The following is a 16933-nucleotide window of genomic DNA, read 5'->3' as shown; positions in this document are numbered from 1 at the left end:
GATCAAATGAGAATGTTCTAAAAAATTCTAAATTGATCTGGGAAGTTCTAAAATTTACGTATAGATTCTGATTGAATGAGAGTGATTTAGAAAATTCTAGAATGATCTAGAATAACTCCAAGTAAAGTAGAAAACTTCAAAGTGTATTCTTATCGGTCGAAAATATGCTGGATTGTTTTCGTAACTTTTAAAACATCCCAAAAAATTTTCTAATATCGACAAATAACTGCTCTATTAAAAATGACCCAGCGAAGCGGGTGTTCACAGCTAGTTCTATAATCCTAATATAAAATTGAGATGAAATGTATGTGGCATCAAACTATTCGTAACGTGATTGGTCGAATATATCATAAGCATGAAAATATATGCAAATGCTACAGTCAGGCGCGCGCTTGCGCGCGCAAATTTGAATTCTAGTTCTATAATAAAATTGAGATGAAATGTATGTGAAACCAATCTATTCGTGATGTGATTGGTTGAAAATATTTATTCTCATTCTGATTGGTTGAAAGTGAATATAATATACATAAACGACACATAAATATATCATGACAATAAATATGAGGCGCGCGCAAATAATAGCTTGCGCGCGCAAATTTGAATTCTAGTATTGTAAAACCTTAATGAAGCTAAGGCTTCAGAGGTTATAAAATTTATTTACATAAATATAATTAAATAAATGAATTTTTTTTTAATTGGGGAATATAATATAACCTGAATTTTCTCCAACAGAAATTTCAATAGGTAATCGGCAAAGTCCCAGGTTTTGTTGGCACCACTCGGGTGCCATGGTCTGGGCAAGAATCCCTCGATTGACTAGGCGATCTCGGTGAAGAAACATTCGAGATTCCACACCTCGCCACGTATTTCTTGATGATTCTGTTTCATCATTCCAAAGTCTTCCTGCTAAGGCAGCCGCTCGAGGCCACAGCTGGACGTCCAGGGAATTTTCATCAGCAGATTCTGACCACAAAATTACTTCACCACCTTTGAAAAAATAATAAAATTAATCTTTGAAATTAATCAACTTCTTTGATGGAATAATATTAAAGAATTAATTTATTACCAAAAATTAAGTTCTTCTTTGATTCCAATTTAAGAGATTTAAGGGTTTCTAATGGTGAGTATTCGAAAATTCTTCTCCAATCGTTGTATGGTGAGCACCAATTAGCGCCAGGACCCACATAAGATCCAAACCTATTGACAATTTACAATATATTAACGATTTAATTTTAGAGAAGAAATAATTCCTTTTAATGCACACTGGTAGAAGGATTTGTTTATATTTAATAAGCTTTATTAACTGTTAATAAATGATTTTTTAACATCATAGGATTTAATAAATATTTATTAACAGTTAAATTATTTGCCTTTACTATAATCGGTAAACAAACGAATATCTTTACTTAAATTTAATAAAAATTTCTTTAATCAATTTGACTAATTCTTCAAACAATAAAATATACTCTCAAGAATTATCAATAATTTATTTTTAAACAACAAAAAAATTTTCTTAGTATTTTTTTTATCAGTATAGTTTTGAAAAATTTTTCTTGCATGAAGAATTTGATTTTATCGATAGAAGATATTGGTCTCTAAAACCAAGATTAAAAAATTCAAAGAAAGAAATTCTTAAAGCAATTAAGCAACAATTAAATCTCTTCAAAATAATTTTCTTGGATCAAGAACTTTGTTTAATAATTTTCGTACATAATTTTAGATAATCTCACCCGCAATCCAAAAAATGAACATCATAGTGAGAAAAAATCACTCTGAATCCAGCATTAATCAAATCAGAAACAGTTTTATTGTCACTTTTGCTGTTCCAATTTTGAATAATATAAGTCTTATTGTCCAACTGATCAAGATTGTTTTTTTTCGTTAAGTCACTGGTCCACAAAATGACCTGCTTGTCTTTCCCACCATTAGCAGCCTTGAGCTTCTGGTACGCCCGAGCCTGGAAATTGTTCCAGAGCTTGAAAAACATCTTATCTTCCAGCATCAAATCCGTGGAATTGGCCCAGTGCCTGATAGCATCCGAAGATTGCCAGCAGTTTTTGTTGACCTGGTCGCCTCCTAAGTGGAAGACATCTGCATCAAAGTCTTTTATCATATCCTTGTAGAGTCCTTCCAGGACCTCGTAGACCTTCTCGCTGAGAGGGTTCAGCTGCCCACAGGGTGGAGCTGAGCAGTGGTCAGTCCAGAAAGCTTCCCTGTAGCAGATAAGAGCGTCGTCGATCCACTGCCAGCCTTCGCCAACATGAGCAGGAGCGTCCAGCTCAGGAACCACGCGAACTCCGTGGTAAATCCCAAATTCCTTGATCTCCTTGATGTCTTCCGCTGTATAGACCTTGCTGGGCGAGTACGCCCCGAAGCGCGTCATGTTCGGCCAAGTTCGGCTGACGTAAGGGAAGCTGTATTGATCCGTAATGTGCCAGTGCAGCGTGTTCAACTTGGACATTCCCATCCCCATGATAGTCCTCATGATCGCAGACTTGTTGAGGTAGTTGCGGCTGGTGTCCAACATCACCCCACGGTGCGGATAGCTTGGTCTGTCGTATACTTTCACACTAGCCGGAATCTGGATCTGCCTAGTGATGTTGTTGAAGAAGATCAGTTGCTCCAGTGTTTCGATCCCGTGTCTCAGACCGAAGTAGTTTTTTGCCATAATTCTGACATGGACTACCGCCAGAGGCGTCTCTATCTCCAGTTCATAGCTTTCATCTGTTTCTAAAGTCAAAGACGTGCCGATACAGTCTTCCAAGCACATAGCATGGATAAATAAAGCACAGGGTCTAAGATCTTTTTTACCATCTGGCTTGAACCTGCGCAAACGACTCTTCATTTCGCGGAACCTCTGTGTGGTTAGTTTTTCCACTGGCGTTTTCCTACCCCTCACAAAATATCGGAATCTTTTCAGGTCTATGGTTACCAGATCTTGGTTCGAATAATAAATTCCGCCTGACGGATCCGGCCATACTCTCCCACCGCCGCAAAACGTGTGACAGGCGTCTAAAGATTGAGGTAATGTGGTGTTTGAAGTTATTTCGACTCTTCTGCAATTGTTCCTGATACATTTGTACTCCCACAATGGGCTGAAAAATTTTATTTTTAAGTTAGTATTTTTGGATGGAGGAAATTATTGTTATTATACAGTAGCGCTCAAAAGTATTTTGACAAATATATTTAATGGTTTAATTGAAAATAAATATATGAAACACAATAATCATTTATTTATTTTTTTAACAGTTTTTGAATAATCTACAGAATAGTGTCAAAGTGGTCATTGTTCGTAACGAAAGAAAGTTTAATTTTTAAAATATTAGGAAAATGGTGGCTCCAAAGTATTTTGACGTTGTTGAAAAAATCTGGAAAACGGTTGACCCTAAAGGCCATCCCTGTAACTTCCCGCTAATTCCATATCTAAGCGCTTAAAATTGCACTTATGACGTTTTTGAGCTCTTCGAGCTCAAAAATAAAATTTATATATTATTTTCAGCTCTCCGAGCTCAAAGAGTTAGCTGTTCTAAGCTTTTGAGCTCTTCGAGATCAAAAGTCTGATAGAAATTTAATAAAACAGTATTTTTTGAATTTTCAAACCGCAATAACTTCTGAATAAGTAAAACCGATTTTCACACGGATGGCAGTATTCCGCGCAGTTTTTCAAATTCTATGATATACTTTTGAACACAAACTGATCGAACCGAAAATTTTAGAGAAATTTGAAAAATTCACTTTTTCCGAATTTTTTCGATAACGATAACTCACAAACCAATCAACCGATTTTCACGTTCTTGGTCGCGATCGACGTGGTTTTTTAGGCTCTAATAATTATTTTATTTCATCAAAAATGATCAAAAAAGAAATCTCGAAGTTATGTAAAAAAAACACTTTTTTCGAAATTTTTCGTTTTTGATAACTCTCGAACGAATCAACCGATTTTGATGGGACTGGTGGCAATCGATGTGGTTTTTTAAATTTAAGAGCGGATTAGTTTTTGGAATTGATCGGTCGAGCCGTTTAGAAGTTATTCCAAAAAAACACTTTTTTGAAAATTTTATTTTTAAAATTTCTCAAAATCTAGTGAACCGAATCGATTCATATTTTCACGAAATTCAATGACAATGATACTCTTTGAATCGCCACCTATTTCGATCCGATCGGTCGAGCCGTTCAAAAGTTATAAGAGTTTTACATACATACACACACACACACACACACACACCCGTCGGAAGAAGCTAAACTCCCACCGGGCTCGTCCCCAGGTGGCGGATAGGGTGGGTCCTAACCAGTCGTAAGATCGGCGGATTGGGGCGAAATAAAATAGCCCTCGCGGACCAAATCAGGCATCGGAGCTGAAGAGTAACAGCCACCGTCCGTGTATCCTTGTGGGTCGGAGAAAGCTCGCTGTTCTTCGGGGCAGAGGGTAAGAGCGAAATAAAATAGCTCTCGCGGTAAAAAACGAAAACTCCCCTTTCGGCAGGAAGGGTTGGTCACACCATCTGACCTAGGGTCACGTACGCAAGCGGATACGGTGACGCTGCTCGAAAGAGATGTGCGAAATGATCCTTATAGCGTGGTGTACGTGGTAACTCCCGGCATCTCCGTGTTGCACCCACGGGAGCAAGAGGAAGCCGATGAAGGAAGCAGGTGCAAGGTCGAAGCGGTTGAGATTTCCCGCTTCAATGACCGAAAGCTCTTATAGCAATGGAGGTAGCTGTAAGAGTGATCACCTCTCCACTTCCGGAGGCATCGCGTTCGGAGACGACCTTTTGCTTTGGAGTATCACTCAAAATCATGAAAGAAATGAAAAAACAAGAAAAGGACAGGAGTATTAGTGGATCTCACGCCCAAGAAGCAGCGATTACAGCAAGCGCAGAGATGAAGCGGACGCAAGCGCTGGAACGCCTCGAAAAGCTGACCAGCGAACTGCATGAGTTTGTCCAATCAAAGGTCAATACCCATAAAGAGGTAAAGGCCAAGGCAACCGGGGTAGTTAACGCCCTTCGAAGGTTTAAAAAACACGTTTACCACCGAAGTGCTTACAGAGCTGCGTTCCATTGAAAGAAAAAGGGCAAATGACAGAAACTAGAAGGAAGGAAAAATAACACCTTAGCCACCAGAAGAAATAGCAGTAGCTAGATCCTCCCCTCACGAAGTAATGCCTGACGGCGGTTTCCATGAGGGATTAGAGGAAAGAAGAAAAGGGGTTTAGGGTTTAGTGGGTAGGGGCGTTAGCGTCGAGTTGTAGTATGACGCTGCGTCGAGTCGCCACATATCCAGGCCGAACAGCTATGCCTGGAATCCGTAAAAGGGATTCCCCCCCCCTAAGTTAAAAAAAAAAACACACACATACACACACATACATACAGCCGCACGGACACCATCGCGGGAAGTTAAAAAACTAACACATAATGTTGTCAATAGTATATTACACATCTAGGGCAGTAAAATAAGAAATGTCTCAGATCACATGCAATTGTTGTCCGAGGCGAAGCCGAGGTCAATAAACATGTGATCTGAGGCTTTCTTATTTACTGCCCGTGGTGTGTATACTATTTTTCTGTCCGACAGAGGCGGAAAGCGGTAATTTCGTTTAGCGCAGCGGGCCGAAAGTTGCCACTTTCCGCCTGGAGGGCAGAAAAATACTTTTGAGCGCTACTGTATATCAAATATATATTCGATATTATATATCAAAGTGGATGATTTGGAAAAATTTAATTGTACACCGCTAACTTTTTTGGCAATAATCCGAAATTCAAAATTTTTGTTTATATAAATTTTTCAGAAAAAAATGTACATATTAAGTTATTTTCAGGCGCGCACTACACCAAGAAAAGTAAACTGTAAAAAATAATAGTCGGTTTATAATAAGTAATGATCAACTGCTAAAAATTACCATTTCAAACAGTAAAGTCGTGATATTAATAATCACTATGTAATATTTATCATTTAAATATTAAAATTTATTCTTTACATGGAAGAAAATACTATTTTAAACAGTAATATTCGCTATGTGAATGTCGAAAATGTTAAAGTATAATAATTACGAATTTTGACTTTGATATTTATCATTTCGTACCTAAAAAATGATCGCATGATAGGTAAAAAGTATAAAATACAGTTACTTAATTTCTAATATAAGAAACGTCAATATTTACAAAGTAAAATGGTAAATTTTAAAAGCAACGCTAAAAATGAAACTATAATTATTGACTTGGTTGGACTGGTAAAATATATATTTTAAGAGTAGAGCTTTCACTATTTCAAATGTTAAATTTTCCCAAAGTGAGACCCCCTTCTCCTCATCTGAGTTCCCCTTCTCCTCATAGTATGGACTATATAGTGAAACGGCAATTTTTACAGTTTACTTTTTTAGTGCATTTTACAGTTTACTTTTTTCCGTATAGCCTATCGGATCCGGCCCTTGCTCACCAAAGCACTAAACCAGGTTCGAGCCCGGCCTACACCAATGAATATTTTCAATATTTAAGTTCGTTATTCTGTTCAGACCAAAAATATAAAACGAGTCCAACCTCAAAAAGTTTACTCCTTACCGTAGTCGCCCATTACTTTAGTAGTTTATGCGATTTTAAATAAATAAAAAAAAAAAAAAAAAAATTATTTTCGGGATTTGAAAATTAAATTTTTTTTTATTTTTTGAAACAATGTACTTGAAAATTTTTGCAGTAAAATTTTGTCTATTCGACACTCTTAAAAAGTGGGAAAATCTTCTGTGAGCATAAAATCAGCAAGCACTTGACATTTTTCTCGAAAAAAAATCCGTTTTTAGAAAATTATTTAAAAGAAATTGCATTTATAATTTTTTAAATAAATTTTTCTTGCTCTAATATATTTGTTAAAAAAATTCTAATTTCATCTTCATGCTAGTGCTCGAAATTCTCAGAAAAAAATTTCTTTAAATTTAATAAAAAAGTGTTTTTTTTTTTTTTTTTTTTTTTTTTGTACTTCAAACTCTGAATATAAATAGAATTAAATTTTCACGAAAATTAATTTAGCAGATATTTAATAATTTTAAGAATTTTGGTGACAATAAATTATCGAAAAAAATAAAAAAAAAAATTGGTATGTAAAAATTTTTTAAAACTAAAAATGCAATTTCTTAAAAATAATTTCCCGGAACAAATTTATTTGTTAAAAAAAATTACAAAATGGTCAAATGACTGCTAACTTTAATGTTATAAATTTTCTTACCTATCACCGTATATATTTTCAAACAGTATAAAAAATAGAAAAATTAGCAATAAAAAAACTTTGCCGTAAATCATTTTCCACTAAAAAATTGACAACGATTTTAATCCGTAACTCAACTGATGAGATTAGTAAATAATCACCGAAATTTATACACAATGTTCTCTTCTAAATAATCTCTTAACATGTGTTTTCAAATTTACATTTAATTGTACAGATAAACGTCTCAATATATTTCTCTACGGAAACAAATATTCCCATTCTGTAGACATACATAGCCAAACTGTTATTTGCACACCTCAAACATAAAGTTCTCACATTATCAATTATGAACTATTTTGAACTCTAGATAAATATTGGGATCGGTAAAATAGAATAATTACATATTGAGTTATCTGTCAGTGAATATCAGTAAATATTTATTCATATAACGCGTAGTCTTCAACAAGTGTTTGACTAAAAATAACTTTCAATCGCTCAAAAATATAACTTTTCCCGCAACTTTTTACCAATAAATTATTATTTATAAAACTATGTCACTTCGCAATCAAATAGTATGATAATATTTTTACGACTCTGAAAAAAAATTATCACAAGTTTTAATTTTAATTCCTTCTTCTTTTATCTTAATCAAAATTAGGGTGTGTAAATAATTTATTTTAATTTATTAAGGGGGAACACCACTGTAACGATCGAAAAAAAAAGTGATCGGATTTTTTTTTATTTTATTGAGGGTACATTAAACATTATTACCCTAAATTTTTATTAAAAAATATTTAATTATTACAAAGTTTACCGTATCTGTTAATTTTGAAGAGACAGTTTATGTTCTCGGGTGAAAATTTTTTTTTCTTTCTTGCACGCCTCATAAGCGAAGCATTGAGGTAGTGCTCTACTCTCGACATGTCAAAAAAAAGCAGTTTTCTCGAAACTGAAATTGATTTTTCTTCATACCTCGGTCGAAAGTACGTACTTTCGTCCCTACTAGCAGGGATGAAAGTTTAACATTTACTCCCTGTGAGAAGTATACGCGCGCCCTCTGTAACAGCGGGAAGAAAGAATTTCTCATGCGTAATTACACTCGTAACTAGGGACTATTTATTCTGTCGCTATAATAAATTGTTAACCGCTGTCATTTCTGTTGCTACCTCTTACCTTAAAAAAAATTATCAGTGTTGTTTTGTCGTCTGTTAATTTAATATCAAAGTACAATTTTTAATTGCTCTAATATCAAGTTTGAAAACTGTGTTTTTTATGGAAGTATTATTAATAATTGTGATCATTCAATTGAAAATGAAAACGATAAAAAAACGCAATAAGAGTTTTTAGCTTAGTGGAGCCTGGGGCACGACGGCCCCCTTAAGCCGATTTTTCCTTTTTGTGGCTTTTAACCATCAAATTCATTTATCTCACAGGGAGTAAATGTTAAATTTTCATCCCTGCTAGTAGGGACGAAAGTACGTACTTTCGACCGAGGTATGAAGAAAAATCAATTTCAGTTTCGAGAAAACTGCTTTTTTTTGACATGTCGAGAGTAGAGCACTACCTCAATGCTTCGCTTATTTTCCATCTATTTCGAACGAATCGGTCGAAATTTTGCAAAAAATAAAAAAAAAAATTTTTTTTCACTAAAGTTATTACCATCAAAATCTAGAGATTCTCCTCCCAGAAAACGTCGTCGAGGGAAAACCACGATTCTTACGAGTTTTTAGTATCGCCGAGAACTCACAGAAAAAAAATCAACATAAAGCAAAAAAAAAGACCTCAATTAAACAAAAAAAAAAATAAAACCAAAACCAAAAAATTTGAAAAAAAAAAAAATTTTAAATATAAAAATGATGATCGCCATTGTCTGTATTGAAATTGACTTTCCTCAGAGTCCTCAGAGTCATGGATTCAATGTAATAATTTTAATAAATGGTCTTATGATTTTTGCGCAGGAATTGGCGAAGATTATTCTGACAAATATGTTTGTTATCATTGCAAATAATCGTATATTCTATTTATTGAAGTATCTCGATGTGATTTCCTAATCATCGAACATTTATATTTCATGGTTTATTCAAAGTGTAATTTTTGTTAACGTCTTAAAAAATTATTATAAATTTTATTAAGCTGTTAATTAGTTTTAAATAGATAATAATTAAAAATATAATTAATTTCTTTTATTGCACTCAGAGGTTTTAAACCTACGTACAAGAAAAAATACAGAAATGTTATTTATCTAACTGAATACAATGAATCGGTAACATTAGTTTACATTGATTGAAATCACAGGTTGAGTTTTCAGATTGAGCTTTTTAAATACGTAATATCTTGAACCAGACCTTTTTTTTATATTTTTATCAAGTCAAAATTAGAAATATGAATTGCGTAGAGTAAGTCATCCTTGGAGAAATTCAAATAAAACTTTGAGATTAGGTTTCTAGCTGTCTGGTGCCGAGGATACCGTGATCAATAATTAATCATATAATTATTACTGTTTTAATTTTAAAAAACTGTGTTTTCAATTTTTTATAATCTATATAATTCAATTTTTCATTAAATTTTTCAGTTTAATTAAATTTATTCTGATTCATTGATCTGAAAAGGCCTAAAATAATGAATTCTTTAAATTTATCATTTTTTTTTTAGTGGTCCATTATGCCCCGCATATCACACATTGACCTGAAATATCATAAAAACATCATAGAGGCGATAACTTGACGGAAAATTGAAAAAAAATTAGGAAAACGGTTGACCCTAAAGGCCATCCCTGCAACTTCCCGCTAATTCCGTTAATACCTGGCCGCTTTTTTGAGCTCTTCGAGCTCAAAAGTACAATCTGTGTGTTGTTTTAAGCTCTCCGAGCTCAAAAAGATACCTTTTCTATGCTTTTGAGCTCAAAAGTCTGATAGAAGTTTCATAGAACACTATTTTTTGAATGTTCATACCGCAATAACTTTTGAATGAATGAACCGATTTTTACGCGGTTGGCGGCATTCTACGTAGTTTTTTAAGCCTTATAAATAATTTCTAAGTTTCAATTGGTCAAACTAGAAATTTCGGAGTAACTCTGAAAAACACTTTTCGGTTTTCTTTCGGTCACGATATCTCTCGAACGAATCAACCGATTTTGACTGGATTGGCGGCGATCGACGTGGTTTTCAAGGTTGAGAGCTGATTAGTTTTTGAAATCGATCGGTTGAGCCGTTTAAAAGTTATCCCAAAAACCACTTCAGAAAAATTTTTTCCTACTTTTTAGATTTCTCCAAATTTCTCAAAATCTATCGGTCCGAATCGGTTCAAATTAACAAAAATCTAAGTTTGGTGAAGCCCTTTTGAATGGCACCTACCGCGATGAAATCGGTTCAACCGTTCAAAAGTTATAAGAGGTTTACATACTTACACACACACACATACATACAGACATAGTGACACCCTCGCGGGAATAGTCAGGAAAGCTTCCTAGGACCTCAAAACGTCGAGATCTGATGAAAACTCGATTTTCTAAAAACGGGGTAAAACCAATAACTTCCCGATTTTTGAAAATTTTCAATTTTCTTAGCAGGAAGTTAAAAAAGTTTTTACTTAATTTATGAGAAGAGCTGTTATGCCAAGGACCGTCGTGCACTTCACTGTAAATTCAAGTGTTTTAACAAAACACACATAAAGTGTTTTGTTCCTATCTTGAAGCATTATAGTCACTTTTAAAACACTTCCATGTGTTTCAATTTTCCATGTTAAATGTCCATTTGTAGTTACTTTTAAAACACTTCGATTTACAGTATTCTCTCTCTTGTATGATTCAATTTTTTGTTAAATTTTTTAGTTCAATTAAATTTTTTCTAATTCATTTTACCACAATTTAAAAAAAAAAAAAAATTTTTTTTTCGTTACAATTTTTTTCTCGAGTGGTCCATTATGCCCCACATATCACATATTGGCCCAAAATATCATAAAAACATTATAGAGGTCATAACTTGAGTGAAGTTGAAAAAAAAATTTTTACCTAATTTTTGAGGAGGGCCGTCATGCCCCAGGTTCCCCTATAATATGTTTTGTTTTATAAATTTTATAATAACTAATATAATTTGTTGAACTAATGAAAATGAATACATCTTTGATAAAATGAAATTAATTTATTACACTGAGAAAAAAAAATACTTTTACTCAATTAACAATTTTTTGGTACAAGAAATTCGATGCCGATCAAATATTCTATTATTATTAATTATTAATTTCTGGAGAGAAGAGCATCAATATTTATCTTTGAATAATAGATAACCAAGAGAATAGCTTTATTTAAATTAAGTAAAAATTGTTTCAATCAATTTAACAAGTTCTTGAACTAAGAATATATATTCTTGAAAATTTTCAAGAACATGAATTCGAGTATCAAGAAAATTTTCTTAATGAAAGTATTTATTTTTCTCAGTGTATTAAAATATGACCAGACTTGACTCTTCGAATGTATTTGATGCCTGCCCCCACGACCAGCAGCACTCGCTTCGCTCGTGCCGCAAATGTCGGGGCAGGCATCAAAAACATACTTATCAACATTTTAAGTTAAAAAAAGTAAAATTAATAACGTACTTTCAACCGGCTATGAAGAAAAATCGTATACACTACACGGGCCAAAAGTTGAAATCTCGTTCCTGCGCGTCATTATGCCCGAGGCTTTGCCGGCACACAAAAAAAAAAAGTTGTCAGTACTTTTGACGGGACCCATATATCTTTATGTATTTCGACCCGCTGAATCCGGATTTGAGGTCAGTTTATTTATTTATTTATTTATTTATTTATTCATTTCTCGGTCATGGAGCTTAGCTCCCTGTGTTTGACCCGTACACCGTCAAATTTTCGAGAAAACTTTGAAAAACCGAAAAAAATGACGAAAATCGGCTGTTTAGGCGATTTAAAATGATTAAAAATTTTTTTTTGACCTAAACTAAGCATGATTTTTATGTATTTTAGCCCGGTTAATACTTATCTGAAGTTTATTTAGACCATAAGCCATTAAAAGTTTAAGTAAATTCCAAAAAACGCTGAAAAATTGCAAAAAAAGCAAAAAATAGCAAAAAATTCCAGATATTGTGTTAAATAAAATTGTATAAAATTAGATCAATCATGATTCTCATGTATTTCAATCCGCCGAATATAAATCTCGAATTTATATGGCTCAGACATCTCTAAAAATCTAAATAAATGGTAAAAAACCACTGAAAACTAAAATAAATCAAGTCCGTTATGATAAAAATTAATTTTCAAATAAAAATAAAAAATTTTTAACATGTTATCCGATCTGTGGAATATAAATTTAAAATTTTTTGACCTAAATCCTCAAAAAATTTTAGTTAATTCTACTTTTTTTGATATTATTTTTATTACACCTGTGTCTTGGTGGAATCCTCTTGCAACACTACTGTTAGGCCAACAATCAGGGTTCACAAAATATCCCTGCTTTTTATGTTTGTGGGATAGTCGCGATCGAAAAAATCACTTAAAAAATCATCTTAAAAAAGAATGGCCAACGAGAACGAATTTGAATCCTGGTTCTCACAATGTGACCCGAGAACCTCTAATTGATCCTTCCAAGTACTTACTACCGCCACTTCACATGAAGCTTGGTCTTATGAAGCAGTTTGTCAAAGCTTTAGACAAAGATGGCAACTGTTTCAAATATTTGGGGGAAAACTTTCCAGCTATAAGTGATGCAAAATTGAAAAAAGGAATTTTCGATGGACCCTAAATTCGGACTTTATTTAAGGACGATAATTTCGAATATGAAATGAACGAGATTGAGAGAGCAGCATGGGCAAGCTTCAAAGAAGTATCACAAAACTTTTTAGGGAATACGAGAAGTGAGAATTACGTGAATTTAGTTGAAGAGTTGTTGTACAACTACGATACTTTGGGTTGCTTGATGAATTCAAAATTGCACTATTTATATTCTCACCTTTCACACTTTCCTGAAAATCTTGGCGATTACAGTGAAGAGCAAGGCGAAAGATTCCATCAAGACATTAGTGTAATGGAAAATCGTTATCAAGGAAAGTGGGATATCAATATGATGGCAGATCATTGTTGGACACTGAAGACAGATCTACCTGAGAAAATAAGAAAGCGAAAGAGAAACCCGTTATGTAGATCATTTGAAGATAAAAGGGTTATATATATAAGCGGAGAGTGAATTAAAATTCAAAAATAAACGGTTTTGAAAAGATTTTTTTAAAGAATTAAAATTTTTTGAGGATTTAGGTCAAAAAATTTAAAATTTATATTCCCCACATCGGATAACATGTTAAAGATTTTTTATTTTTATTTAAAAATTGATTTTTATCATAACGGACTTGATTTATTTTGATTCACAGTGGTTTTTTGCCATTTATTTAGATTTTTAGAGATGTCTGAGCCATATAAATTCGAGATTTATATTCGGCGGATTGAAATACATGAGAATCATGATTGATCTAATTTTATACAATTTTATTTAACACAATATCTGGAATTTTTTGCTATTTTTTGCTTTTTTTGCAATTTTTCAGGGTTTTTTGGAATTAACTTAAACTTTTAATGGCTTATGGTCTAAATAAACTTCAGATAAGTATTAACCGGGCCAAAATACATAAAAATCATGCTTAGTTTAGGACAAAAAAAAAATTTTAATAATTTTAAATCGCCTAAACAGCCGATTTTCGTCATTTTTTTCGGTTTTTTAAAGTTTTCTCGAAAATTTGACGGTGCACGGGTCAAACTGACCTCAAATTCGGATTCAGCGGGTCGAAATACATAAAGATATATGGGTCCCGTCAAAAGTACTGACAACTTTTTTTTTTTTGTGTGCCGGTGTTATTATTTATAAAAAACTAAGATACGACTGTCTATTTGTAAATTTATCTATACATTTTCGCTCCAGCATTTTTTTTCTTACTTTAGAATTATGGCACCACAAAATCATAGCAAAGTTTTCTCTTTTTTATTATATTATTTTTCGTATTTTATTTTAATCAATTTTATTGTAGATAATGAGATTATGAGGCGTGCACTTTTGGATTTTTTAAACTTTCATTTTATTGCTTTCACATCGGTAAGAAATGAAGATCTTAAAAACAAAAAATTTATTTTTGAAATTAAATTAAATTTCTTTAATAAAAATCATAAATTTTCTTTACAATAATTTGATTTTTTTTTAAATTAAAAGCTATTTTAGACATCTGTTAATTTCAATACCACGTATAAGGATAAAAATTTTAAATAATGAATTTAAAACTTACGATAGTAGTTTGTAAATAAAATATATCAGTATGTTATTAATCACGAATGTGTTAATTATTGGAACAACTGGTTTATTATCAATCATACTACAGGCGTACTTAACCAGTTAACTTAAGCGAGTTAAAAAATTGATAATCACCTATTGTTAATGAGGACAGATGATTTCATTATTTTACTTTTTGTCTACCATTTAACCTTGAAAATCATTCATCAATCAATCAATTGCTGGTTAACATTTGTTCCCTAAGTAAACACGGAAATACTAAAATTTTAGATTAATTTTTTTTTTTCATTCATAAATAAGGTGCTGTTAAAATTAATTAAAAAAAAAAAAACTTATCGAACATGTAATTTTATCTAATATAGAAAACAAAAATTTTTTTTAAATGTATCTGATTGAATTGTTTTAAATTCTCAGGAAATAAAGCTCGGTAGGACACTTTCGAATTTCGCAAATCATGTTTCAATTGGCAAAACCGTTCAAAAGTTATGCAAAGCTTACACAAAAACACACGCGCGCGCGTAAATTCATACATCCAGATAGATATCGATAATTAAAATTAATATAGCAGATATTTGATAATTTTAATAATATTTTTGACAAATAAATTATGACAAAAAAATTAGGAAAACGGTTGACCCTAAAGGCCATCCCTGCAACTTCCCGCTAATTCCATACTTAGGCTCTTAAAATTGCACCAATGACGTTTTTGAGCTCTTCGAGCTTAAAAATACAATTTATGGGTTATTTTGAGCTCTCCGAGCTCAAAGAGATTGCTTTCCTATGCTTTTTAGCTCTTCGAGCTCAAAAGTCTGATAGAGATTTGATAAGACACTATTTTTTGAATTTTTAAACCGCAATAACTTTTGAATGAATAAACCGATTTTTACGCGGTTGGCAGCATTCGACGCAGTTTTTCAAGCCTCACAAAGAATCTCAAATTTTGAATTGATCGCGCTAGGAATTTCGGAGTTATTCTGAAAAAACACTTTTTTCGGTTTTCTTTCGTTCACGATATCTCTCGAACGAATCAACCGATTTTAACCGGACTGGTGGCGATCGACGTGGTTTTTTAAGGTTAAGAGCTGATCAGTTTTTGGAATTGAACCATAAAGCCGTTTAAAAGTTATTCCAAAAAAACCACATTTGAAAAAAATTTTTTTTTTCAGTTTTTTGAAGATTTCTCAAAATCTATTGATCTGAATCGGTCCAAATAGTTTTCAAAATCTAAGTTTGGTCAAGCCCTTTCGAATGGCACCAACCGCGATGAAATCGGTCAAGCCGTTCAAAAGTTATAAGCGGTTCACATACTTTCACACACACACACACACACACACACACACACACACTCACACACACCGTGACAACCTCACGGGGATAGTCAGGGAAGCTTCCTGTGACCTTCAAACGTCGAGATCTGATGAAAACTCGATTTTTGCAAAACGGGGTGAAAACAATAACTTCCCGATTTTTGAAAATCTTCGATTTTCTTAGCGGGAAGTTAAAAAAAAAAAGAAAAAAAATTGACATAGAAATTTTGAAAAATAAAAAATGCAAACAATTTTTTCGGAACAAATTTGTTTGTTAAATAAAATTAAAAAATTGTCAAGTGACTGCTAACTTCAGTGTCATTAGAAAAGTTATAAGCAAGAATCCAAAAAAGTGATTTTTTTGAAAATACACTGAGAAAAAAAATTTCTTTTGCAAAAAATCGAAATTTTTGTGACAAGAAATTAATTTAGGGGAAAATTTCTTTTAAAAAAAAATTTTTTTTTTAGATTTAAGAAAAAACAATTTTGGATAAAAAATCTCAAGTTGTCTATCTAAAATTTATTTTTTCCAAATAAAAAAAACTTTTTTTCAACAAAGAAGTTACTGTAAAAAAAAATTTTTATTTCTTCAGCTAAGAAATAAAGTTGTTTAAAATGAATTTTTTATCACAAAAATGCCGACATTTTTCAAAATAAATTATTCTTCTCATCGTAGCTTTTTTTAATGTATCAAACGAGCTTTCAGAACTCACTAACTCAGTGTGCTTTTGTTGATTTCTGTGAGTGGTTTTAACAATAACCGAATATTTCTTCTTTCCATCTTTGCACGTGAGATCAAAATAAACCCGATACATTTCACTGGTGTAGTTATCACCTTTGTCAGTCGCATTTTTAACCACCATATTAGTTACCAAAATCGAATTACCCTTTTTCGGATTTCGAAGAGCATTTTGTACATATTCCTCTGTCAACCACTCGAGGTCGCTCATGTTTCAATTAAATCGCAAGGACTTATGAATTACATTAAGTATCAATTCAATGGCAATGAAGTTAAGTAGCGACTGCATGCGATTCAGGTTTGTTTGAACTTTTATACTTCCGCATATGAAACTTTTTGAAAAAAAAAATTTTTTTTTTTAGATTTAGGAAAAAACCATTTTGGATAAAAATTCTCAAGTTGACTATCTAAAAT

General features: G+C 32.6%; 1 protein-coding gene across 2 annotated transcripts; it reads right to left on the bottom strand.

The window, feature by feature from the left end:
* Positions 1-475: 475 nt before the first annotated feature.
* On the bottom strand, positions 476-16737 carry LOC123270765 (chitooligosaccharidolytic beta-N-acetylglucosaminidase-like). 2 transcript variants are annotated; one of them, XM_044736910.1, is made up of 4 exons: positions 16494-16737; positions 1731-3095; positions 1067-1197; positions 476-987 (listed from the first exon to the last, which is right to left on the bottom strand). In XM_044736910.1, the coding sequence occupies exons 1-4, from the start codon at positions 16628-16630 to the stop codon at positions 692-694; spliced, it is 1929 nt and encodes a 642-aa protein (XP_044592845.1). In that variant the 5' UTR covers positions 16631-16737; the 3' UTR covers positions 476-691. The 2 variants fall into 2 exon arrangements, with proteins under 2 accessions (XP_044592845.1, XP_044592846.1); XM_044736911.1 differs by lacking the exon at positions 16494-16737 and adding an exon at positions 7216-7463.
* Positions 16738-16933: the final 196 nt, after the last annotated feature.

This window comes from Cotesia glomerata, linkage group LG8 (assembly GCF_020080835.1).
Source record: "Cotesia glomerata isolate CgM1 linkage group LG8, MPM_Cglom_v2.3, whole genome shotgun sequence".
Classification (NCBI taxonomy): Eukaryota; Metazoa; Arthropoda; class Insecta; order Hymenoptera; family Braconidae; genus Cotesia; species Cotesia glomerata.
The sequence above is the reverse complement of the archived record's forward strand: the minus strand, read 5'-3'. Positions and strand labels throughout refer to the sequence as shown.

Coding starts and splice junctions, on each gene's coding strand:
- LOC123270765 (XM_044736910.1), bottom strand. CDS start 16,630: ATGCGACTGACAAAGGTGATAACTACACCAGTGAAATGTATCGGGTTT. Junction 3,096..16,493: donor AACAAAAGCACACTGAGTTA/GTGAGTTCTGAA, acceptor AAAATTTTTCAG/CCCATTGTGGGAGTACAAAT. Junction 1,198..1,730: donor GTTCATTTTTTGGATTGCGG/GTGAGATTATCT, acceptor AATTGTCAATAG/GTTTGGATCTTATGTGGGTC.